General features: G+C 35.5%; 1 protein-coding gene across 1 annotated transcript in view; it reads left to right on the top strand.

Moving 5' to 3' along the window:
* Positions 1 to 652: 652 nt before the first annotated feature.
* LOC128869555 (metabotropic glutamate receptor-like) overlaps positions 653 to 12,046 on the top strand; it is a 37,964-nt gene continuing 26,570 nt past the window's right edge. The window contains exons 1-2 of the mRNA XM_054112125.1: positions 653 to 1,235; positions 1,292 to 1,587. Coding sequence (XP_053968100.1) covers positions 668 to 1,235; positions 1,292 to 1,587 — 864 coding nt within the window. The 5' untranslated portion in view covers positions 653 to 667. The remainder of the gene's footprint in view (positions 1,236 to 1,291; positions 1,588 to 12,046) is intronic.

Below are 12,046 nucleotides of genomic sequence, written 5' to 3'. Positions count from 1 at the left end.
AATAAACATCCAATCATTTATATTATGTAAAAAATAACATTTTTCTTTGAATATCAAATGAACACTAATAACCCCTTTTTTCTTACTACTTCTTCCAATAAACCTGGCCGTATGGCGTGCCAGGTGGTTTGAATGTTGCAATAAATCGATTGTTAAGTGCGCTGTATGGCAAGTTGCGCCAACTTGTTGCCGTCGATGTTTAAATGAATAATTTTTCCAAACATATTTAGAAGAAATAAAAACCGATGATGCTGCCAGCGTGTAAAGCGCACGTAAAATAGGCGAAGTGCTTTATAAACATCACGAACAGATTTATTTTTTTCAAATGAAATGCCCACAATTTAGAGGCGCTGTTCTGGCGTCAAACAATTCATGAAGTCTTACCAAACATTACTGAACAAAAATGCTAGCACAGTTTGCCATTCTCAGCTGTCTAACTAGAGTTATCGATATCGAGAACTCTCATACAGCTAGAAAACACCCGATAGAAGATGTAAGTATTACAGAAAAACCTAAATCAAACTTCTTAGAGAAAAGCGTGCATACATCGTATGTATGTTTATTTTCATACCACGTTATAACAATTATAAAAAGTGAAACATGGCCTTTTTAACTTAACTTCTAACCGGAGTTAGTTTTAAATCATAAATAGAAAAAAAAAAACGTAATGCCCGTTGTAGATATATTCATAATTATTAACTTCTTTTCATTCAAGGGGGACACATGTTGTTGGATATGTGACAACTGCGAACCGTATGAATATGTAATAAATGAGTTTACATGTAAGGACTGTGGCCCAGGCTTTTGGCCATATCCGGATAAATTATCGTGCTTTGCTCTGGAAGTGTTATACATTCGCTGGCAATCCTTATTTGCTTTGATCCCATTGGCAATTGCTTTATTTGGCATTATAATGACCGTCATCGTTATAGTATTATTTGCTAAGAACCATGACACGCCGCTGGTGCGGGCTTCAGGACGCGAACTAAGCTATACTCTGTTGTTTGGAATTTTAGTTTGCTATTGTAATACTTTTGTTTTGATAGCCAAACCTACGATAGTATCATGTATTTTACAACGATTTGGTATTGGTGTCGGATTTTCCATCATTTATAGCGCACTATTAACAAAAACCAACCGAATATCGCGTATATTTCATTCAGCGTCGAAATCGGCTCAACGACTAAAGTATATAAGTCCACAATCTCAGGTGTTTATAACAGTATCCCTTATAGGTAAATATAAAACTATGAGCTAGAAAACCTTAATTGATAATATGTTAATCTCACAGCTATACAAGTGCTGATCACCATGGTTTGGATGGTAGTCGAACCGCCAGGGACTCGTTTTTATTATCCTGATCGAAAAGAAGTTATTTTAAAATGCAAAATGCAAGATATGTCATTTTTATTCTCTCAACTATACAACATGATATTGATTACGGTCTGTACACTTTATGCCGTTAAAACACGTAAAATACCAGAAAACTTTAACGAATCCAAATTTATTGGATTAACAATGTACACAACATGCATAATATGGCTGGCATTTATACCTATTTATTTCGGAACGGGAAATTCATACGAGGTAAGTACATTTTTAACGTTAAAGCACATAGATCCCTTGAAAATTGTGTATTGAAATTTTGAGCTATTTTTTAAATTACACTTTACAATATATAAAAAGAACTTAATTTCGACAACGATTTTTGGTAGAGGTGATAAGAAAATATACGTGTATCGCCAATTTGAAAGTTTACGTCAGAATTTTTTCAAATTTCCACCTTTTGTGCACTTTTTATGGTAAATCGGCATAGGAAACTGGTAAAGAGGAGCAAAAAAACCGCATATACATTTACGTCTGAGTTTCATTTTGGTTAAAGTTTGCGATTTTTGCACATTCGTATGGGATCTTTACATTTTAGATATACCATATCATGTGTTTATCAGTTCTACGTAAAAAAAAACAACAGGGGACATTTTTCTTTAACATTTTACATTTTTGACTCTTCAATACTGGGATTGTTTTGCCTCTTTTGTGGAAAAGCGCAAGACATACTCATAGCAGAGGACATATATGTACATAAATGTATGTATACAAATGTAGGACCCACCGCAAATAAGCCTTCAGTTTCATGCCGTCTCTAAACGGCATAAGGTTGTTTCTATGAAGAGCTTTTAAATGGCAGAAATAAGTCAAAGCGTAATGTATGTACTATATAGTAGATAACTTACTATGGTATGTTGCATTTTTTTTTAAGCCTCGTTAGCGTGTATTGAAAAAATAGTTTTGGTAAAATTCCAATATGCCTATGTAAGTAAAGTTCGATTTTGTCTTACAGTGTTAAAAATCCTAATAATTTGATAATGTTTTAAAAAACCTGCAGAAAATGTTTTGTTACGTCACTTTTACACAAAAACTTCTATGCACATCTATAGGAGTATTTGTTCGTTTCCGAGCGGCCTACTAAGAATTAGGACATTCATACGATTTCTCACTGTAAATACTCTATTCCTAAATTTTCAAAGTACTGGCGGTAATGTCATCGCTTTTGCGGACGACTTTACGCTAACAGCAGGAGGGCGTCTCCAAATTCTGACCGAGCTGTGAAAGAATTCTCCCTACCTTGTGGATAGCTGGTCTAGGAAGAGTGGGCTGAATGTCAATGCCACAGAAATCATAATAGTGATATTCACAAATAATTATAAAATACCTGCTTTCAAGTCTCTTCACTTCTTACACTTGCTATCGGGGTCAAGTACCAAGAGCCAACTGGATCACAAGAACCCAAATCAAGGATCTTTAGACTCTATTAGACCTTATATTCATAAATATATTATCTAATGAAAATTCAGGTCTAACTGCATCACAAACAGATTGCATGAATGCCGACCCTGGAAACATTTCATGTTTTCTAGGAACACATGAGCTAGATTACACTGCTCCACAATTCTATTTTCAAAATATAATACTTTTTTCTACACAATGAAAATCTTTATTTATGGTTCAAATCTAAATAATGTGGTCGAAATTAGCATCCAGTCTTACAGCTACCGTACTATTGCAGCCTCTTTGAAGTTGAGTTAATAACCGAAAAGGTGGCTGCGTTGTGGATCAGGGAATCGTCTGTCGCAGTTGGCATGGAATCTCTACATTACCATAATACTTCCTCTAAAGTAGCAATTGAATGTAGAGCTATAATAAATGAACTGGCAAAGTAGTGCACCACGAACGTTGTCTGGGTCCCTAAACATAGAGGCGTTCGTGAAATTTGCAGTGCGGATGAGCTGGAAGGGAGAGAAACTGGCACAGAATAGGGCTGACATAGAAGGAATGAACACAGATCTAAATCTGTCTTCACTTCTATCAGTAGAGGTCGGTACGGAGAAACCATGTATAAAGGTCCATCAAGCCCACCAAGAGGCGCTGGATTAGAGTTATAACAAGGTCGATATAAATAATAGTGTAATGATATTAGCGTTAGTAGCGTAACGTTAACACTAAATTTAGCAGATGTTTGAATATACTTGTTTTTACCAAAACCATTAAAAATGACAAGTCGTTAAAAGAAGTACTTAGCGAGGTTTCCAGCCTTTATTTACCTTTAAAAGTGACAAAATAAATTTTAATAAATAAATAGATTTATGGGAATTACCAATTAATAATAACAATAATAATAAGACATTGCATAGGTATGCAAATTCGATTTTACGCAATATACGCAGAAGGTTTCATTAGTTTCATTCATTTAACCATTTTCAAAGCATGGTGATAACTATATAAATAAGTTGCAGCAAGGAGCGACCACATTTCCTGCTTTGACTGGTACTGGTATAATTGTCAATAACAGAAAATATATTTGTTGCGAATATATATGAAATAATATAAAGTTCATAAAACTGATTATTTAGTTATAACTACACTAATATCATTACGGAAAGAAAATGTTATATGTAATATTGAATGGTCTGGTAAATCTAGTGTTAAAATTAACAGCATCGTATTAAAAAAATTACCATAAATAAACTTCAGGGATTCTGTGATTCGTCCATACACTCTTATAGTTAGGGAATCTACACATACACAATGGACAGCACTGGAGTTATTCACCATAGATAACTAGATGCGATACTCGTGAGAGCGGTTTTAAAATGTGCATTTTTGAAGTGAAACTTCTTAGGCGTCGATGGACGAGCGAGAATGGAGTGTAAATATTCAAGGCCATGCAACGTTTTGGGCACTATCGTTCTACGGGAGAGAAAAAAGATTTAACGTAGAGGAAAAGGAGAGAGAGAGCTATATCTTATATATATTTTATGGCTGTTCGGCGCCGCCGCGACTATTTCAGACTGTTCAGCACTATGGCAACTAGAATAATGACCGCTTCGACTGCGCCTATTAATGCATTAGAGGAATAATACGCATTTAGAGGAATAAAGTGAGTGCCCTATGTGTGCGGTTATATGCACGTGCATATGTGTATATTAATAAGCATTGTTTTGCTGGAAGTTCAGAATACAAATATATATAATACTTACGTACATAAGCTATGGCGTCAAGTGTGCATACGCACATACAAATATGTACATGCATATGCAAAAAATAATTGTTTTAGCATTTGTTAGGCAGGAATTTGATCATTCGGATATTTACTCCCTAATTATTGCATGAAATATGATAAGACGATGCTCGTGAGGTAGGTCATGGTTGCTTCAGTGTATACATATGCGCGCAACACTATATTTAATGATGCAATTGAACATTGTTGTCGCATATATGCAAATACGTTTCTTTGAAGTTTTTTTTTTTTTTTTTAATTTCAAAGTTAATAGTTTATCTAGAAAATGTATACCTATATGTAGTAAAATGTAAATCGAAAAATATTTAGGTCATGGTTGCTGCAGTGCGTATGCTCATACTATGTAACACTATAAGAATTGAAGATGCAATTTAACTTTAGCACAAACATAAATAACATAATATGCATATCTATGTATATATTGTGCAACACTTACTTGTATGCTCTATGAATTCTCGTCTAAAATTATTTTTGTAAATTTTGTCTATTTGAATCCTCTGCAAATGTTGTGAATTTATTTAGATATATATTCTTTCTCATTCGTCAGTAATGCCACACCCGAAGAAACATCGATTGGGTATTTTTTAAAAAATTGGGAATTTTCCGTTTCCACACGTTAGTATTTAGTGTGCGGTTCCCCAGAAGATTTATACCACCCGTATACACATAAATACAATAAATATCAGCCCAATCCGTATAAAATATGTAAATAAGCAAATTATTCGATTTAAATTAAATTACCCAACATAAAAGTAGGTAGTATTTTTTTTTTTGTTTGTCCCCATTTATTTTATACATCTGTCCTTTGACATTAAGTATGTTGTTTAACAATTTGGTCAGGATTTATATACATCGCTTAATGGCCAGTGTCAAAAGCGATAAAATTAAAATAAACGAAATAATAGCAATTAAATAATATACAATAATACAATACAAGTTTCACTTTACGTGATTACATTTTACAACTATTTTTAATTATTTTTTTTACATATATGGTTTTTTAGCATTTATTATACTAGGTCGCTTTGTCGGGTTCTCTTTAAACGCCTTTTCCCGTTTCTTTCCCTTTCAAGAGGTTTGTTCATTTCTGCATTACTGTGTGTGCGTATTTTTTCAAAGTGCCTTGTTGTTATCGTTTTGATTTCTTCGTCTACTCTTGCTATATTGAAAGTCCTGTGGATGTCATCATTTTTTGTGTACCTGTCAGACATGGTCAAAATTCGAAGAATCTTTGATTGCTGTCGTTGGATTTTTTCTATATGAGTTTTTTTAGCCGTTCCCCACACCTGTAATCCATATAGCCAGATTGGTTTAATCATAGTTTTGTACACTAATAGCTTGTTTTGTGTAGTGAGCCTGGACTTAGAGCAGACTAACCAATGAAGTTGTCGAAGTTTTTCTTTTATTTGTTTAACCTTTTGCTTTATGTGGTGACTCCAATTTAGTTTGGAGTCCAAGTGAATTCCCAGATATTTAGTAGTTGATTCTGTTGTAATTGCTTTATCATTTATTTTAATTGGAACTGCAGTAAATTTTGTTTTGTTAGTAAATATAACCTGTACGGTTTTGTCTTCATTTATTTTTAGGCACCAGTTATCAAACCATTCCTTAACTGCGTTTGTGTATCGCTGCAGTTTTTCAGTAGCGATAATTAAGCTTTTGTCTGATGCTAATAGTATTGTATCGTCTGCGAACGTAGCAATTGAAGAATTAGTTTCGTCAGGAAGTGGTATATCTGCGGTGAATAAAACATATAGTAGAGGTCCAAGAACGCTTCCTTGCGGAACTCCAGCAGTTATTTGATGAATACCTGAACATTGATTGTCAAATTTAGTACAGAAGTTTCGGTCGGTTAGAAGCTTTTTATGATGAGATAGTAGTCAAAAGGTAGCATTCTTTTTATTTTGTGGAGTAAGCCTTCATGCCACACTTTGTCAAACGCTTTAGCTACGTCCAAAAATACTGAGGCACAGTATCGATTGTTTTCAAGATCTGATTGGATTTTATTTGTAATTCTATGGATCTGTTGAATAGTCGAATGTTTTTTTCTAAATCCAAATTGATGATCCGGTATTATACGTTTTTCGTCTAGAAGTTGGCTTATCCGATCATTAAGTAATTTTTCAGCAATTTTAGATATTGTCGGTAATAAGCTTATTGGTCTATATGATGACACGGTAGTTGGATCTTTACCCGGTTTTGGCAATACAATAATCTCTGTCACTTTCCAGAGCTTCGGAAAGTATTGTAAGCGAAACATTGCATTAAAAACGTTTCGCAAGTATATATATGCCTTGGTTGGTGGCTCCGCTAATGCTGTTCCTGTTATCATGTCATATCCGGGAGCTTTTTTATGTTTTATTCCTTTTTTGATGCAAGCTATTAATTCGTGTGTATTCGTCCTTTTTATTTTTGTAAAATCATAGTGGAAACTGTTTTGGTTGTTGATTTTCTTTTCTTCGTCATTTGATAGAACTTTTTCGAAGTAATTTGCCAATGTTTTCGCTTTTTCCTCTTTTGTAACAGCCCATGAATTGTCATCTTTTTTTAGTGGTGGTTGATGTTTTATTTGAGTTTTTAATTTTTTAGTACATTTCCATAAATAGTAGTTTGTATCTTGATAGGGAGTCAGATTCTTCAAACAGTTTTCGATTTCTTTGTTATTTCTCTTATTTAAGGTATCCTTAAGAATTTTTGTAGCTAGGTTTAGTTTTCTCTTGTCGTCAGGTGATCTATTGTAGTTTTTTGCCATCTTTTTCTTAACTTTCTTTTTTCTATAATTTGCTTTTTAGTAGTAATGTCAGTTGTTGGTGTATTTGTTCTATTTGCTTGCTTTGGTGCCGATCTGATCCCTGCTTCTAGTACTACGTCATTAAAATGGATAATGGCATGTTCAATGTCAAGTTGCGTTTTTAATATCACATTTGGTATAAGTTGATCGTCAATATGGTGGCGGAATTTTTCCCAGTTGGTTCTGTCATTAAGTACGCGAAAAGATGTATCTATAGATTTTATATGACTTACATATTCAAGTAATATCGGCGAGTGGTCAGAAGAAAGTTCATAGCACGACTGAATTGTCAATTGGTTATGGCTTAGGTTTTTGGTTATGCAGAAATCGATCAAGTCTGGAATTTTCTTTACGTCAGTTGGCCAATAGGTAGGTTCTCCGGTACTTATAAATCTGCAATTGTTTTTATTAATTGCGTTAATAAGAATACGCCCCTTTTTGTTGGTGAGTCTTGAGCCCCAATCAATGTGTTTTGCATTGAGATCTCCAGCTGCAATAAATCTATTGTTAAGCGTCTTTATGTATTTGTCATATTGATCCGAGTTTATTATGTGTCTAGGTGGACAGTATATGGAGGAGATAGATACTGGTCCATTTTTGTCATAGATTTGTACTGTCGTGGATTGAAGATAAGGCGTCGAATATTGGAGTTGTTCATTGTGCGTTATGCTTGATTTAATAATTATAGCAGTCCCTCCGTGGGCTCTTCCATCAGGATGGTTTGTCACATACACTTTGTATTTAGGAAATTTCAGAAGGCTTTTATCAGTGAAGTGTGTTTCTGCAATCAATGCTATGTCAATATCTTTTTCTACTAAAAATTGTTTCAGTTCTAAATAGTACTGTGTTAGTCCATTTGCATTCCAAATTAGAATTTTAATTTTTTCACTTTTGTCCATTCATATTCTTTAAAAGCATTGTAATTATATTCATCATATTTGTCATTTGGTTGACTAGGGATTTTACCATGCCTTTAAGCTCTTCAATATCATTGTTTTTTTCAGATCTGTTAATCAGTTCCGGCTCTGCTTTATATTCCCTTGAAGAAGATGCTACGTCAGCATAGCTTACTCCGGGAATTATGTTTGTTACGGCTGTTGTTATTGGTGTATTATTTTTATTTGTATTTAAAGTTGGTTCTTTATTACGCAGAGGTGGAAATCTTTGCATTTTAAGTGCTTTATAAATTTCGCATCCTTTGTATTTGGCGGTATGCTTACCTCCACGGTATGCTTCCTTCCTTTATTTGGTTTTTGCATTCCATTGTAAGATGTCTACCAGCGCATTTCACGCAAACTGGATCCCTTGTACAATAATTTTGTGTGTGCCCATATTTCTGGCATTTCGTGCACTGTGAAATGGTGCGCTTATGGTGAGGTGCTTCAAAAATGACTATGCAGTTCATTAGCTTGTTTATATTGTAAATGTCTTTGTTGTTATCACTTGCTTGCAGTTCGATGAAAAATAATGGTAGTGGTTTTTTTGTTGATCTTTGTATTATATTAGTAATGTTAAGTACTTTGTGGCCTTTTTCGTTTAGTTCTCTTTTAATTTCTTCTTGGTCTGTAGAGTGGTGCATATTTCGTAAGACTACCTTAAATCCTCTTTCACTTTTTGGCCTAAATGTATACAGTTTCGTACCTTTTTCTTTTAGCATGTGGGGTAATCTGTTATATATTTCTAAATTTTCTGCTTGAACGCGAACTTCGTTATTTGCTAAAATGTTTAGAGTGCAGCTGTTATTTGCTATTTCATTTAAAGCACTCTTTAATGTTTTTATGCATTCTACACCTTGAACATATATTGGCGGTGGCTTATTATTTTTTTCTTTTTCGTCTTTGTTTAAATTTTGTGACAGTGAATCTTTAAATTGCCCACTGTTTGCAGTTTGAGTAAATTCTTCTCCATCATCCACATCTAAAGCTGCAAATTTGTTTGCAGAAGAAGTCGCACTCAGCCAGTAGTTTGGCAGCTTACTTTGGTTGAGGGTTGATGTTGCTTTTATTTTTTTGTTACTAGCAGTCAATGTTGACACCTTTGTGGGTGAGTTTCGTGCTCTTTTAACCACAGGTTGCTTTATTAGTGCAGCTGATTGTATAGACGCTGACAAATGGGTCGCTAGCAGTAGTTCTGTTGATGCAGTTGTTGTTGTTGTAGAATTTAAAGAGACGGTTGAACAAGCTGTAGATGTATTTGTAGTCGTAGTAGTAGGCATACCAGTTGTGCTCAGGCATGATGCAGAGAATACGGGACTGCTGATATGAGAACTTATGCTCTCTGCGCTCCATGGCGATAATGTAGAGCGCATATTGTTGTTGCAGCTCATGGGAGCTGACCAAGGCGAATTTATTAAGGTGACAGCATTCACCCAGCTGAATTTTTCACCGTAGGTATGGCTTATGTCAAAATGATATGCTTTGTTTGTATGTATTGGTATGTTTACATTTGCTTGCTGATTTTGACGTGATGGTTGCACCAAACGCAACAACAAATACATGTAGGGTTTTACTTATATGTGTTTGCTGTCACCTGTAATAAATACGCCTTGGAGCTGACTGTGTTGACCCGTTTGCGTTTGATCCGCTCTGTGCTAAATTCGAGTGCGGCATTAAGAACGAGTTTTTGCTATGTAGCGGCATTTTTTGCGGAGTAAGAACTTTCGTCTCACTTTTGGATTCTATTCTCTCCCAAGGGGGAGAACGTAACACACTCATATTTATTTTTATTTATTTTGCCAGCTGCTTGGCTTGGTTTTAGTTTTTCTTTTTGTTTTTTTGTAATTAAAATGTTTGTTGGCTTTTCGAGTTTGATAATGCACTTTGCACTTTCTATGCAGTTTGCTATGTGTCCTATCTCTTGTTAGCAATAATACACTTTGAGTTTGTGGAGAAAACTTTTATTAACACGAATTGACAGTAAAACACGTCCGATACGCACAGTATAAAAATACTACATACATATATAAATCACAATTTTTGAATATGTATTATCATAAAAAGTGTGTAACAAAACATATTTGTAAAACAAGGAACAGAATAAGTCAAAGCAAAATAAAAATAAAAGTAACGATTAACGAAGATAAAATTTAGGTTAGGTTAGGTTAGCCTGGCTGGCATTAAGTTAAGCATAGACCATTTAGTCCTTTATGATACCAGATGGAGACCGACCTACATATAAAGACTTAGAATGTGCTCTAAAGTTTCCTCTATATTCTCTATGCACTTCCTGCTTTTGTCGTTGCTAGCAATCCCTATCTTGTAAGCGTGTGCAGACAATAGATTAAGACCTGTCAGCATACCTATAATAGATCTGCAGTCTTTTCTACACATGAATTTTGCAATTTTACATATGGTCAGATTAGTCCACCTAGCTTTCACTTGCTTATATTTACTGGTTTTATATCTCGTTCTGATGTTCAAATGGTAGGTTAACAGCACTACTATCAGAACTCAGCTATCTTATCTACTATTTCGTTTCCTATAACGACTTTGCGACCCGCCACACAATAGATATACAGCCTTCTGTTTGCGGTTAGCCTTTCTATGGGCTTCTGCTCCACTGGACATCTTTTGCCGTCAATATAATATGAGGCAGTATGAGGTCTTGAAGTATGACCTTGTGAATAAATTTTCCCACTTCATTGGTTATCAGGTTAATAGGGAAGCATCTCCAAATCAATATGTCGCCGCCACCGCACTTAACTGTTTTGGTTTTTGTGAACCGCGGTGAAAATTCTTGTCCTTTTGGACGTCTGACATATCGCCCAGCATCAGTTCCAAATAAATTTATTTTTGGTTTATCGTCCCACACTATATTATACCTTTTCTTTCACATCCTCTGGTCCACATCATGATTTCTGCTCTTGAGCAAGACTTTTCCTCTTCCTTAAATTTGCTTGTTTCAAGAGAGGAACTTTACGAGCTATTCTTCCTGGCAGGTTCGTGTTGTATAATCGATGCCGTACAGTTCTCGCTGATACAACGTTATTGATTTCCGCTGCGATGGCCTTTGGGACTTAAAAGGATTCGTCTTGGCAAGAGTCACAACTCAATTATCAGTATGTAGTGCCAGTCGTTTTCAACTTGCCACCACCGTTCTCTGGATTTTATGTTCTTAGCGTTAACAACAAAATATTTGAACAGTCCAAGTTACTAAGCGACAAATTTGTACGATTTTTGTTTTTGTTTTCGAAGATTGACAACAAGCCTCCGCTCCTTAACAGTGCTGGGCAGGACCCATTTTTGAAATCTTCTCTTCTTCTTAATTGACGCTATAACCGCTTCCGCGATTTTGGCCGAGTTTAACAAAGCGCGCCAGTCGTTTCTTTCTCGTGCTAACCGGCGCCAGTTGGACACACCAAGTGAAGCCAAGTCCTTCTCCACCTGATCTTTCTAACGCAGAGGAGGCCGCCCTCTTCCTCTGCTACCACCAGCTGGTACCGCATCGAATACTTTCAAAGCCGGAGCGTTTGTATCCATTCGGACGACGTGACCCAGCCAACGTAGCCGCTGGATCTTTATTCGCTGCGCCATGTCTATGTCGTCGTAAAGCTCATACAGCTCATCGCTCCATCGTCTGCGATATTCGCCGTTGCCAACGTGCAAAGGTCCAAAAATCTTCCGCGGAATATTTCTCTCAAACGCTTCAAGAGTCGCTTCATCGGATGTTGTCATCGT

This window comes from Anastrepha ludens, chromosome X (assembly GCF_028408465.1).
Source record: "Anastrepha ludens isolate Willacy chromosome X, idAnaLude1.1, whole genome shotgun sequence".
NCBI classification, from domain to species: Eukaryota; Metazoa; Arthropoda; class Insecta; order Diptera; family Tephritidae; genus Anastrepha; species Anastrepha ludens.
Note: the sequence above shows the minus strand (reverse complement) of the source record. Positions and strands in the feature narration are given on the sequence as shown.